The 14,544-nt window shown below is 32.9% G+C and overlaps 1 protein-coding gene across 1 annotated transcript; it reads right to left on the bottom strand.

Moving 5' to 3' along the window:
- Positions 1 to 1,123: 1,123 nt before the first annotated feature.
- On the bottom strand, positions 1,124 to 11,166 carry ech1 (enoyl CoA hydratase 1, peroxisomal). The gene is made up of 11 exons (XM_088079261.1): positions 11,093 to 11,166; positions 10,726 to 10,805; positions 8,978 to 9,146; positions 8,154 to 8,242; positions 7,945 to 8,069; positions 6,379 to 6,427; positions 5,035 to 5,099; positions 4,431 to 4,501; positions 3,579 to 3,650; positions 1,795 to 1,945; positions 1,124 to 1,689 (listed from the first exon to the last, which is right to left on the bottom strand). The coding sequence occupies exons 2-11, from the start codon at positions 10,760 to 10,762 to the stop codon at positions 1,585 to 1,587; spliced, it is 933 nt and encodes a 310-aa protein (XP_087935387.1). The 5' UTR covers positions 10,763 to 10,805; positions 11,093 to 11,166; the 3' UTR covers positions 1,124 to 1,584.
- Between the last annotated feature and the right edge of the window lie 3,378 nt (positions 11,167 to 14,544).

Genomic DNA, 14,544 nt, shown 5'->3' with positions numbered 1-14,544 from the left:
TTTCGATTGGCTTTTTTTGTTGCAAAAAATAAAAGGTGACTATTTGGGGTTGGAATAAGAAAAGGCCCCATGAGACAATATTCTCAATTTTAAACATACTGCGATGTATTACCCTCTTTTCAACTGCTAATTTTGCCCCCAAAGGAAAACTTTGTCAAATGTTTTTTTCAAATAAGATTAAGTTTACATCTCACTTCAATCAGTTTTGCAGCAAAAAGAATTGAGTGGACTGAAAAAGTAATCGATTTTATTATTCTAGTAGGCTCAAAAATGGAGAAAAATACCACGATCACCTGGTTTTTCTGCATTATTCACTTAGGCTACACAGTTAAGTGTATTTGTAATAAACTGACCTCTATAATGAGATTTGAAAGGAAGAAACACTACAATAAAATATTAGAGGATAATAAAAATAACATTAAAAGAACTTGGAAATGAATTAATCATATAATTCATAATAGAAATTTTAAATCAGACTTTCCTAGTCACTTTTTTTTAACAAATCTGATATTGCTTTTGGCAATTTAAAAAATATTGTTGATGATTTTAATGTATATTTTTGTGAATGTTGGAACTGCACTGGTCAACAAAATTACTGTGCCAAATGACAAAAAGGAAAGGTTTGATAACCTCATTAATGTTAATATTAATTCCATGTTTCTATGAGTTAATGAAATTGACATAATTAAAATGGTAAGAAAATTAAAAACAAAACATCAACTGATATATATTCTATTAACATTTTTTTCCAAACAATATGAAATAAGCTAAGGTAATACCAATTTTTAAAAGTGGAGATAAGCATTATATGGACAACTATAAACCTGTATCCCTTCTTCCTCAATTTTCACTATTTGTCAAATAATTAGATGTATTCATTGGGAAGTGTAAATTATTGAGTGACCATCAGTATGGATTCAGGAAAAATAGAACTACAACTTATGCAGTAATGGAAATATTGAGTAAATAACAGAAGCAGTTGAAAATATTAAATTTTCGTTATAGAAAGGGAGTTTGAGATTTTACAATGTTGGTTTTACGCAAAAATATGAAGATACTATGCTGCATCAACTCCCCAGCACTAGTTACTGTGGATAAATCAAAATCAGACATCATCAAACACTAACTTTCAGATTTGTTTCTTTAATAAGAAAACATTCATGAAGCCTATTACAAAATGGTTGTTACTGTTTTTAAAGCGACAAAGTGAGAAAGTCTCATATGACAGCGTGTAAGATGTCACCAGCAGATGTTAACCTGAGATAAATTAGGATTCTCAGCTGGAGATGGATGACCTTTTAATTCCTTAGTAAAAATGGAAGTAAAGTATCCTGTTATCAAAATGCTGTTCAGAGGCTTTTTACACCCAAACAACGATAGGAATCTTTAAAACCCAGTCCCAAGAGGGACTAGTAATATTTCCAACAGTGTATTCAAGCCTCCATCTTTTTAATGTCACATTATGTTATCCTTAGATAGCTTAAGTAAGACACAAAATCACACGTGGTTCCCACAGAAAGGCCACACTGGAGTAATAAAACAGCAGCTTCCATCTTTCGTATCTCAACTTTGCCTCAGTGAAGTTTAGAGTTTGGAGAAAGCTATTGTCTTGGGACTCTTCTTCTCCATGGCGGCCTGAGCTGATTTCATCACATCGTGAGTCTGAAGCATGCTCATGTTCCAGGTGGCCTGGAAAAGATGAACAAGGTATTCAGAGTCAACTAAAATGCATAAAAAAGCGGCTCAGCGATGAGACTAACAGTTTTCATGTTCTTTTTTAGGCGGAGTTCTCACCATGTAGTCCAGTCCCTCTGCCACACTGTGGTCTCTGGAATACACGAGGTTCATTTTGGTGCCCTGCACAGCTACAGGGCTGCGAGCAGCGATCTCCCTGGCCATCTCCAGGGCTCCAGCCATCATGGCCTCCTTATCTGTAAACACTCGGCTGGAGAGGAAACACATGGAAATGTGAGAATTGCTAAAAGGATAAGTTTGGTATTTTTCAACGCGGACCCTTTTTTTCCCGTTTTTGTACCTCAGTGACGAATGAGTTGACATTCGTCTGACAACAGTTTTTGAAACTGGTCCTGATTGAGAGGGAGAGGTGCAGCTGGCAGAGGTGAAACAGGCTGCAATGTAACTACTCAGGGCATGTTTGCACCGTCAATATATGTCCACAATGTGCTTGTTTTGCCAAAAAATAAACACATACTTCGTTATTCAAAGTGTCTGACACTGTCATGCAAAGGATCCCTCTGTAGACCTCTTTGTAGGGATAAAGACCCTTTTTGTTATCTAGAAAAGCTAAGAATGCCATCACCAAACCCACCAGACTTCATTTAAATATACAGTAATTTTAGTGTGTATAAAGCCAGCGTATTTTCACATCCAACTGTCTGAATTAATTTCAACCAAACCAGAGCTGGTGATTATTGGAATGGTGGAAAGAAGAACCAAGAAGGCTTTTGGGAGTTTTAATTTGTTTATCAACATCTGTTCAAAGTCAGCAAAAACAATGATCAAATTACTGTTTATTAAAAGGAATTTCGGGGCTGTTTCTGGTTTAAAGATCTTACTCTTTAACAAAAAGGTCTATTTCTGTAGGAACTGTTTCCATTATGTTGTCAGACACTGAGAATAACAACTGGAGCCTGTCAGAGGCAAAAACAAACACTTTTAGTGAACGTACATTGACAATGCTTGATTGCCTGCATGGATTACATTGCAACTAAGCTAAGCTCAATACTAATCCAATTTCAATGTTAAAAAATACAGAATTTACCCTTTAAAGGGTGACTCAATTATTATTATTATTTTTTTTTGTATTTTTTTATATCATTCTTTAGCTGAACCAGTAGTGTTCCTGATCTATTCAAATATTGGCCAAAGTATGTATGTTTTAGCAGCAAAATTCTATTTTCACAAATCCTAATAGAAACTTTTTCCCCACATGACCTGATGTAGTCTCAACATGATAAAGTTGCGATGCAACATAGAAAATCACATGGACGCCAGATTAGTTTGGTTCCAAAAGTCACTCAATAACAAACTGTTCTGCAAGTTAAAAAAGGACCATTTCTGTCTGAGCAGTCTGGTGGCTTTAAAGGGGGTGATATAACGGTTTCAGTTCCACAATAAAAGGCTGTCTGATGGCAAGGTTAAGTGGAAAAAATAACAAAACTGTAGCGTACACTTGTATACTGTATATATATATATATATATATATATATATATATATATATATATATATATATATATATATATATATATATATATATATATATAAGCTGCCCTTTTATTTGTAGGCTGAAATTCGTTTTGCTGCTGCCCCCCTCCTTTGACAGATTCTAATTTTACCTCTCAGAACACACAGTTGCTGCTCTACTGTTGCCTCTGATCCGTTAGTTTGAGTTATTGTTTGACTTTCTAAACTGAACTAATGAGGCGTCCTCGGCTGTAGGCTACACTTGTGAATCTGCATAACCAGTTTGGTTTTTTTAACATCAAATAGTCTGAGCACACCTATGTAATGTAAGAAAACACCTGTAAGTGTGTGATTCTGTAGAGACGAAACTTACCTGACCAGTCCGCTGCTCTTTGCTTCATCTGCATACATCTTCCTGGCAGTCAGAGCCAACTCGTTCACCAGGCTGGAGAGAGAGAGGAAGAGTTACTCACATGACTATACACATACAAACATACATACACAAAATTGTACATATATATGACATATACATAACATACACGTATGTATGGCTGCATGCATACATGTCATACATAAATAACTGATGACATTTATGTACTTGATTATACTTATACATGCGTACATTGTTACAGACAGACACATGACTACATACATGACTGCATACATACCTGACCAAATACACACGCACATGATTACATATACACAACATCTATACATATCTGCACACATATATGACACATGACTACATGCATGATGACACAAAATAAAATTATAACTGATATCAGTTATCATAGTTATTATTGTGTATGTCGTCATGTATCATACATTGATGACATACATACATACCTACATGTCTACACACACACACGTCATACAAACATAATCATATGTACGTGGATATATATGACAACTCATATGTAAAAACAAGACTACATATGTACATAACTGACAACATATATATATATATATATATATATATATATATATATATATATATATATATATACACAAATACATGCAATGCCAAAATAATACATTGTTGTTTCCACAATCGTAATTGATTCTATTTGCATCTCATTGAAAACACTACCGTCCTGGTGAATAGACTTTTGATGACTTCTGTCACTTCAAATGTTTAACACATCACATGTGTTTCTAGCTACAGCCTGGAGCTTTAGCAGTAAGCTGGAGATTCAACCTCACTCCTGACTCTTCAGTTTATTACCTGCGGCTGCCGATGACTTTGGGAAGTCTCTGGAGGGTTCCAACGTCTGCTGCAATTCCAATGTCTACTTCCTGTAAAGCCGACCATAAAGACAGACACTGGGGTGACGTCATCCACAAGTAAAATATCAGAACATCACCTGCATCCTTCAGTACAACACGGACACATGGACTGTGGCTACAATCCACTCAGGTTTTTCCTAATACATTTTTATTTTCATTTTATGAATTTAAATACTATATCCTTTTTATATCCTGTTTTTATTTTTTTACATCCTTAAAACCTCTATTCAATTATTTATTATATCTACACCCCACTGCAATGATGAATGCCTGATACATTTAAAGATTATAAATATTTTGTTTTATATGGAGCCCTAAAACTTACAAGACAAACATGAAGCCTTTTCTTTTACCTTCATTCAGGTGATAAAATTAATTAAAACTTAATTTATTTGACTAATTGTAATTATGTTTTAGTTGCTCATTTTATTCCCTGCTCTTTCATCTTCATAATTTATCTACTTCTTGTTTCCCCGAGCAACAATCCCCATTTTCCGCAGCACATTTCCAAATTATGATAATTGGCTGGTACATGTACGTACCTTGACCTGGAACCAGGCGTCCTGGGTACACAGACGGATATCGCAGGCTGTGATCAGATCAACACCTGCCGCAGAGAACACATCCACAGTGAAAATGACTGTCTGTAGACTTACTGAAGCTTTTTCTCTACCAGTTTAAAAAACATGCTCGTATTCTGATACAATCTTTGCAGCACATAAAGATACTTATTCATTTAAGTGATAACAAACTGTAGTTCGGCATAACTTGTGTATGAAAGAGCAGCCATCTTTTCCATACCAGTAAACAAAACAATCACGAATGAGTTAACTTGGTCTGGCAGTACTGGATAACTGGTATCAAGAAGCTGGATATCAACTGGCTCAGTTAACAACACACATATGCCGTTAAATGTACCAACAATAATAATATAAATAATATAATAAAAATATAAATATAATATAAATATAATTAATTGATAAAATGTGAAAAATTGATATCTGTTTTAATGGGATTCCTCATTGATTTACCTTTATATAATTTCCCATTTTACTTTCCATCTTGATTTCCCATTTTTATTAATTTATTTTTATCACCTTATATTTATTTTATGCATTTATTTTTGAATGAAATGTACCAAAAATATAAAAATAATAGAGAAATCGATTAACTAATAAAATGTGCCAAACTAATATTTCTTTTTTAATGGGCTTGTTTACAACATTTCCTGATTGATTTACTTTTTAATTCTAACTATTTCTTTGCATTTGTTTATTCATTTTCAAAATAATGTACCAAAAATATTAAAAATACATTTATTTTTATTTCAACTTTTTAATTGATATTTATATAATTTTTTTTACAATCTTTGATTTACCTTTTTATAATTTGACTATTTGATGTTTTTTTTCTTTTAAATGTTATTATTGTATTTATTTTTTATTAATTATATTTTGAATAGAATTTTAAAAATGCATTTATCTTTTCATATCTTTTATATTTCTATTATATTTCTCTATGCACATCTTTATTATGAAAACGAGGAGGCTATAATTAAAAGTGAGCCACGGGGTTAACTTTATGCCTATTGGTTGATCATAATTAGACTGCATAGACCCACACTGCCAGGCTCACTACAGAAATGTCTGCCTACAGTCAGGAGGTCATCAGAGAACTGATAAAATAAATAGGAATGAAATAAATAAAAAGGAAAATTAAATAGTTAAGTATACAGATAGGGTAATTAATACAACAGTAAATAAATAAAACATTTTTTTTGTATTTTGGCAAAGCTAACCCATTAATCTCACTTTGTGATTCGGGCCCCTGGTCTTAAAAATCTGAATTTATGGCTGCATGATAATAGTGTGATGATGAAGTCCTACCTCCCCCAACACAGGCTCCGTGGACGGCCACAACAACAGGCTTTGGACACTAAAAGAGGAAATTGATAATCAATAATTTTGCAGGAAAAACACTGACAACAAAATATTGTACATGCTGTCCAATTATATAATCACATCTGTAACCGCTGCGATCTAATTTCTCTGTGAGATAAACAGACCCACACATGAAGTCTGACCAGTGGTAGAAGTGTTCAGATCCGTAACTTCAGTCAGAGTTCATACACATTTTTAGCAATGAAATTCCATGACTTTGACATGATTTTTTTATATGACCATCCATTCTCTGAAACAACCACAACTCCAAATCAGTTCTGTTCCTTATCAATACACTAGACTATATAGAAACTAATATCATTTAAAAAAAATAATGAGTACAGAACAGGATTACAGCTGAATATTTAAATATAACTACACGTTTCTATAAAAGCAGCAGAAATGTTTACAGAAGAACAGAAAAGTCACAATATTAATTTAAATATTTCACAATCTCTAGCGTATACAAATGTCACAACGTCACATTTGTGAGTGAAGTTTAGAAGTTTAGAAAATTAGAACAAAACCTCAAGTAACATGATTCATCTGTCCAAAAGTTAAATATCGATTTTTCTCAGTTGAGCTTAGCTGAGCCCCATATACTCTTTTATACAGATATTTGTGAAAAACATTTCTGCGACTGTCCAAACCTTTCTAAATTTTTCAGAATTCTGTTGCATTTGTAAGTCCATTCCAGTTCCAGTAAAAAAAAAACATGATACAAAATACTCCTACATATTCAAACGTGTGTTGGAGGAAAGAAGTGTATCACCAAAGTACTTGGTAATGTTTTAAAAGGTAATCTTTTTTCAGATTTTTATTGATAGTGAGATAATGTAATTTAATAAATAGTGCAATTAATTCTAGTTTGTGACATACCATACTATGCCTTTTTAAATATTGTTATGGCATAATATACAATGCCTTTTTTTCATACTATAACTTTTTAGAATGAAATTTTGACTATTTAAAAAAAATATTTACAACATACTATACTATGACTTTTTAAACAAAATTTGACACTTTTTATGCTATACTTAAGTATGACTTTCTTATTAAATTTTGACACTTTCAAATCCATACTATCCTATGACTTTTTTACTGATATTTTTATGACACAATAAACTATGACTTCCTTGTAGAATTTTGACATTTTCTTGTGCCACACTACACCATGACATTTTAAATGAAATTTATATGGTAAACTAACTATGACATGTTTTTTATTTCTCATGCCATACTAAATGACTTTGTAAATGATTTTAAATTTTTACATTTTTTCCAACATACTATACCATTACTTTTTAAATGAAATTGTGACATTTTTATATGATATACTATATTTTTTTCCTTCCATATTATATTATTTTTCACTTTTCTAGGAAATTGCCCCTTTTATTGATAGATAGCAGCATTAAAGAGGTGGCAACAATTTTAGAAAATCAATTTCAGTTAAAAGTGTACTATTTTTTAGAATATTTTCACTTCTTGGGAACATTTTGGGAAACTGACCTTCTCTATGATGGAGAATGTCTCTTGATACTTGGTGATTATTTTTCTCATGTTCCAGGAATTTCTGGCTACGTCGTCGCCCTCTGGTTGGAGCACGTCGCTGGCCATGTCCATCAGGTCGATACCTGGACAAAAACACGGCACAGAGAATAAATACAACTTACTTTAAAGATGCTGCTGTTAAAAGCTGCTAACAGCCGGATACCCACCAGCTGTGAAGATCTTCCCGGCTCCAGAGACCACCACCACTCTGCAGTCTGGGTCCTCTGCTATCCCATTAAAGCAATCCACCATCTCACTGCAAGAAAAACGTTCAGATGTGTTGTACAAACTGATGTATAAATACTTTTCTACAAGTGCTTCAACCATGAATTACTGTAGTGAAATATTGGCTTAATGTTACTTCTTTTACAACATTTCTTGTAATGTAGAACAAAATGTTAAATACTACTTAAAGAAGGAGGTTTGCTCACTGACTCAACTACATTTTACGCTTTTTAAAATATGAAATACAGTAAATTAGCCAATTTTAAAATGACTTTTTAAACATGTATCATGTACAACTACTGGACAACCTCTCAGAAATTCTTATCCATCGGCACAGAGTAAAAAATACTAAAATAAATGTAATTTACATAATGATTAATACTGACTCTTCACAATTGGAGTTTTTTACTATTTAACAGTCTAGTCTATAATTTATACTTCAAGCAGGTTTGTACACAAAAGAAAACAACAGTTGTTCTTTCCAATGGAATAGACAAAATCATAGAAGTGTTTTCATTTTATGGTAAACTAGGATTTATCTGATTTAACTAAATCTTCCAAATTCAAAACTTTCAAAATGATTTGGAAGGACAGTGCCAACCTCCAACATAAACTCTTTTTCTAGAGTAACTTAATTGCATGACATTGCTCAAAAGGATTTTTAAATAAGGAGAGAGACTAATATATTTAACATGACATATGTAAAAAATAATAACTAACTTGTTTGTTTTGTATATTTTTGTACATATTGATTTAAGGTTCCTGCCTCCAGAAAGCTCTGTTCATGGCGTTGCGTTTCTCCGGGCGGTTCAGCTCTACATGTGTGACAGACTCTGCTGGCTGACTGATGGCCAGGCTGGTGTACGGCGAGGCGGCGCCACTTGAAGACGACATGGCCCTGACCACGGCCTGACAAGGCAGCCGGGACGTCCTGTCTGAGAGGACAGAGACAGAGTGACACAAACAAGTAGGACGAGTTCACCCACAGAAACTGCAGCAACAAGGACGAGACTGAAATCCCCTGAGGCCGACAAAGTTTAACTACTTTTTTTTTGGTATGTTGTGGCGTTTTCATATAATTAAAACAATCATTCGAAGAAATTATTGACAGATTAATCAATACTGGATATTAGTGCAAGGAAAAAATTGAGAAAATCCAATATCCAGATATGTTTGACCAATTACCTTGGTAGTGACATTGCAACGATATTACTGAATTGACTATTGCTGCTTTCACAAAGTATTTACAAAATGAAATTTTTTAAAAGCAATGATGAGTAATTTGGACATTATGATTAAACAGACATCCACATGCAGCACAAGAAAACTGATGTCAATAAAGGTGTTAAAGGGCTAGGTAAAATTAGGTTTCATTAGAAAAATGTATTTAAAAGTATTAAAAGCAGAGGCACCCAATACAGAAAAATGCAAGCATGCACACACACACACACACATCTCCAAAAAAACCTATAAAATTATTAAAAAAGAGAAGAAAAAACATATAAAAAACTAAAAAAATATAAACAAAACTGAATATAACATCCCCCTACAGCTCAAAATCATTAAAAAAAAAAAGACTTAAATGTTTATCAAAAAAGTTGGCAATTAATATAATCAACTAATTTTGACAGCTGTATTTGTATAAACTCTTTGGGAATTTAATTTATAACAAAACATCATATTTTATAAACTGTTTGTTGTTTGTTTCTAATAAAAAAAATCAGAACTTGCACAGTACCTAAAGCCAGCTATGGGCTGCTGATTGTAAAGTTGTGTACTCCTAAAGAAACATTTCTCCACATTTCGCTCCAAAATATAATTAAAAAGAGGTGTGAAATTTTCAAAATCACTTTTTAATCACACGAAGAGCAACATTTGCAAACTTTGTCAAATTTATTCTTTCGTAAAAAAATATATAGAAGATAATGTCACTGTCAAATAAAAATGTTTAATATTAAATATAAAACATTTTTATTTAATAGTGACATTATCTTTTCATACAATATTAAATAAATTGGAGAATAATTTAATAATATTAAAATATGAACATTTGTATTTGGCGGTGACAATCAGTGCCCCATAGACGTCTTTAGTTACTTTGCAAGTTAAGATTTGTGCATAAGAAAAACAAGACAAGGTTACAGATGATAAATATAGTGAAGTAAAAAACAATTCCTCCCTCTGAGTTGTAATGGAGTAAACGTATAAAGAAGCATGAATAGAAAATACTCAGGTAAAGTATCTCAAATTCGTACTTAAGTAAGTACTTGAGTAAATGTATATTCCACCACAGAGCAACCTTGCGTGTTGCATAAAAACTAATGCTGGTGACCTTTCACCTACAAAGAACTCAGGAGCTTTTAAACGCAGTTAAATCATCATTTATCTACAAACTAGTGCAACTGTTAACGCATGTGCAGCTAAGCCCAGGTGTATTAATACATTTCATAACAATAAAACATATTTTCATCAATAAAACAGCAAAAATAAGCAAAACAAAACACTGTCACTTACATTTGGTGAGAGCTGACCAGGCAACCGCCGACAACATCGCCCTTTGGACGCTGCTGACTCTTGAGTAATCGATTAAACGGCTGCAAACACACACGGATTATTCAAAACTCTTATATTACCTGCCTGTGCGTGTGTGTGCGTGTGTGTGTGTGTGTGTGTGTGTGTGTGTGTGTGCTGCTGGGCATGTAGCTGCAGTGATGCTAGCTTATGCTCACTAACAGCAGAATCTCTTTGGTGCTAACGCTAGCTTCCGGCCAACAAACGTCTAAAAACAATAAAAGCCGAAAGACGGAGCGAAAACTTAAGTTGCAGGTTGAAGCCCGAGAAATATGATAAAAGTGTGCACTAAAAATACATAGTTAGTTACCCGAATTGACCCCTCCTTCGCTATAGCTTAGCTCAACCTCAAAAGTAAACAGTGCAATACGGTAGCCTTCCAGGCCCAAACAATAGACGCAATAATAATAATAATTATAATAACGAAAATAACATCAAAAAAATAAGCCTCATAATGATAATAACAATAGCAAGCTTAACAGTATAATTTTACTTGAAATCATGTCGGTATTCATGTTTTTATTGACTGTGAATAAAACTGAATGAATAAATTAATGAATGGATGGATGGAAGGATGATCTTGAGAGGCAGTTAAAGTACTAAATGGACAAAGTTTTAGAAAATATAACAATAAATGCAATAAAAGACGCCAAAAAAAATTTAAGAAAAAATATGAGAAGACAACATCACATCATTAGGGATAAAACAAAAATGAGAATATAAAAATAGATGAATAGGAGATACATGAACAAGTAAATAAATTATTTTTTAATTATACATTTTTTTTAATAAATTATTATTAACATGAAATGATGGTAAGCACAGGATATAAGATGGATAAGGAACGGAAAACTAGCATAAGAGCAGCAAAATGAATAAATCGAGGAAGAGAGATTAAAAATGAATATACAAATAAATGAATGAATAAACAAATAAATACATGAATTAATAAATTGATTAATAAATAGAAAAAGGTGATATCGCATTAAGGCAAATCTGTAAAACTGAGTATTAAGAAGTGATATTAAAGATATCACTTCTTAATACTCACGCTTGTGTAATATATATATATATATATATCAAGTTATCAAGTTATCAAATGTTAAGTTGTGAACATGACATATGACAGAAGATACAAACAATTTTTAGCACATTATACTAAAACATTTTTATGTGTTTTTGCTATACTGTATAGTTATTGCTATACTGTAACCGATATATAACATACTATAAAATGACATTTTGTTGACATACTATGCAATTCCAATTAGAATGATTTTCATTGACAAACTATGACTATGACTATGACTATGTTTTGTTTTTTTTGACGACATGCTATACTATGAAGTAGTTTCGGGATATTTGACGAACTGCTACACTATGACCTTTTTCATGTTATTTTGATAAATTATTATATAGTGACTTCTCCTTCTTGAATTTTCATGACATACTATATTATGACGTTCTTTTTCATGATTTTCCATGACATACTATAGTATGACATATTTTGCATGATTTTGGATGACATACTATATCATGCGGTTTTTAGGTCATTTTTGACGACATACTAAACTAAGACATTTTTGGGTCGTTTTTGAGAACATGCTATACCAAGGCATAAAATGTTAAAAAAAAAAAAAAAAAAAACCCAAATAAAAATACCTTAATATGGCAGGTTGAAAATATGACTCAAAAAGCAGTCTACAGTATGGCAAAAAAATTAGAAAAACTGACATGTCCCAAAAACAGCTGAAAACAGCTGAATACCACATTAACTTGCCTGCTGAGACATGCCCTAGCATAGAATGTTGCAAAAATGGCCAAATACACAAAAATATGGCATGTTGAAAAAATGGCACAAAAAGCAAGGCTATAGTAGGCGAAAAATTTCCAAAAATGATGTCTGAAAAACAGCTAAAAAAGCTGAAAAAACAATTAAAAAAAACATTCTGAGACACGCTATGGCATAGTATGTTGTAAAAACAGACGACAACAACAACAACAACAATATGACATGTTGAAATACTGACCCAAATAGCAAGGCTATAGTATGGCAAAACTGTCATAATATGACGTGTCCCAAAAACAGCTGAAAACACCTCAGAACCGCATAAAATAGCGTGCATAGACACACCAGAGCAGAGAATGTTGCAAAAACGTCCCAAAACACATTAATAATGCATGTCAAAAAAATGACCAAAATGGCAAGGCTATAGTATGGAAAAATGTCAAAATATGACACGTCCCAAAAACAGATTGAAAACACCTTAAAACAGCATACAATAGCATAAGACATGCTGTAGCAAAGAAACTTCCAGAAACATTAAAAAACACCAAAAAGAAGGATGTCCAAATAATGAATGAGAAGGCAAGGCTATAGTATGGAAAAATGAGGTGTGTAAAACACCTCAAAGCAGCATAAAATAGCGTGCTAAGACACACCATAGCAAAAAAACTTTAAAAAAACGGCCAAAAACACCAAAATACTGCACGTCCAATAAATGAACGAAAAGGCAAGGCTATAGTATGGAAAAATTTCAAAATATGACATGTCCCAAAAACGGATTAAAACACCTCAAAAAAGCATAAAATAGCGTGCTAAGACACGCCATAGCAAAAATACTTTCAGAAACATTCAAAAACACCAAAACACGGAACGCCCAAAAAATGACCGAAAAGGAAGGGCTATAGTATGGAAAAATGTCAAAATATGACATGTCCCAAACACGGCTTAAAACACCTCAAAACAGCATAAAAAATAGTTTCCGGACACACCAAAGCAAAAAATCTTTCAAAAACGGCGAAAAACACCCAAATACTGCAAATCCAAAAAATGACCAAAAAGGCAAGGCTATAGTATGGAAAAATGTCAAAATATGACATGTCCCAAAAGCAGCTGAAAACACCTCAAAACAGCATAAAATAGCGTGCTAAGACATGCCATAGCAGGAAACTTTAAAAAATGGCCAAAAACACCCAAATACTGCACGTCCAAAAAATGAATGAAAAGGCAAGACTATAATATGGAAAAATGTCAAAATATGACATGTCCGAAAAACAGGTTGAAAACACCTCAAAACAGCATACAATAGCGTGCTAAGACACACCATAGCAAAAAAACCTTCCAGAAACATTAAAAAACACCATGAAGTAGGACGTCCAAAAAATGACCAAAAAGGCAAGGCTATAGTATGGAAAAATTTCAAAATATCATTTGTCCCAAAAACAGGTTAAAACATCTCAAAACAGCATAAAATAGCGTGCTAAGACACACCATAGCAGGAAACTTTAAAAAACGCCCAAAAACACCCAAATACTGCACGTCCAAAAATTGAAAGGAAAAGGCAAGGCTATAGTATGGAAAAATGTCAAAATATGACACGTCCCAAAAACAGTTTAAAACCCCTCAAAACAGCATAAAATAGCGTGCTAAGACATGCTGTAGCAAAGAAACTTCCAGAAACATTAAAAAACACCCCGAAGTGGGATGTCCAAAAAATGACTGAAAAGGCAAAGCTATAGTATGGAAAATTGTCAAAATATGACATGTCCCAAAAACAGCTTAAAACACCTCAAAACAGCATGAAATAGCGTGCTAAGACAGGCCATAGCAAAAAGTACTTTCAGAAACATTCAAAAACACCAAAATACTGCACGTCCAAAAAATCACCGAAAAGGCAAGGCTATAGTATGGAAAAATGTCAAAATATGACATGTCCCAAAAACAGCTTAAAACACCTCAAAACAGCATACAATAGCGTG

The sequence above is a fragment of the Plectropomus leopardus genome, chromosome 6 (genome assembly GCF_026936395.1).
Source record: "Plectropomus leopardus strain MGB_pleo_1.0 chromosome 6, ASM2693639v1, whole genome shotgun sequence".
Lineage (NCBI taxonomy): Eukaryota > Metazoa > Chordata > Actinopteri > Perciformes > Serranidae > Plectropomus > Plectropomus leopardus.
Note: the sequence above shows the minus strand (reverse complement) of the source record. Positions and strands in the feature narration are given on the sequence as shown.

What these genes read in the sequence shown, in the direction of transcription:
- ech1 (XM_088079261.1), bottom strand. Translation starts at nt 10,762, where the DNA reads ATGTTGTCGGCGGTTGCCTGGTCAGCTCTCACCAAAT. An exon ending in CATTCTCCATCATAGAGAAG is followed by an intron (nt 6,428 to 7,944) that starts GTCAGTTTCCCA and finishes TTCCTCTTTTAG; the next exon opens with TGTCCAAAGCCTGTTGTTGT. An exon ending in CAGAGGGACTGGACTACATG is followed by an intron (nt 1,690 to 1,794) that starts GTGAGAACTCCG and finishes CATCTTTTCCAG; the next exon opens with GCCACCTGGAACATGAGCAT.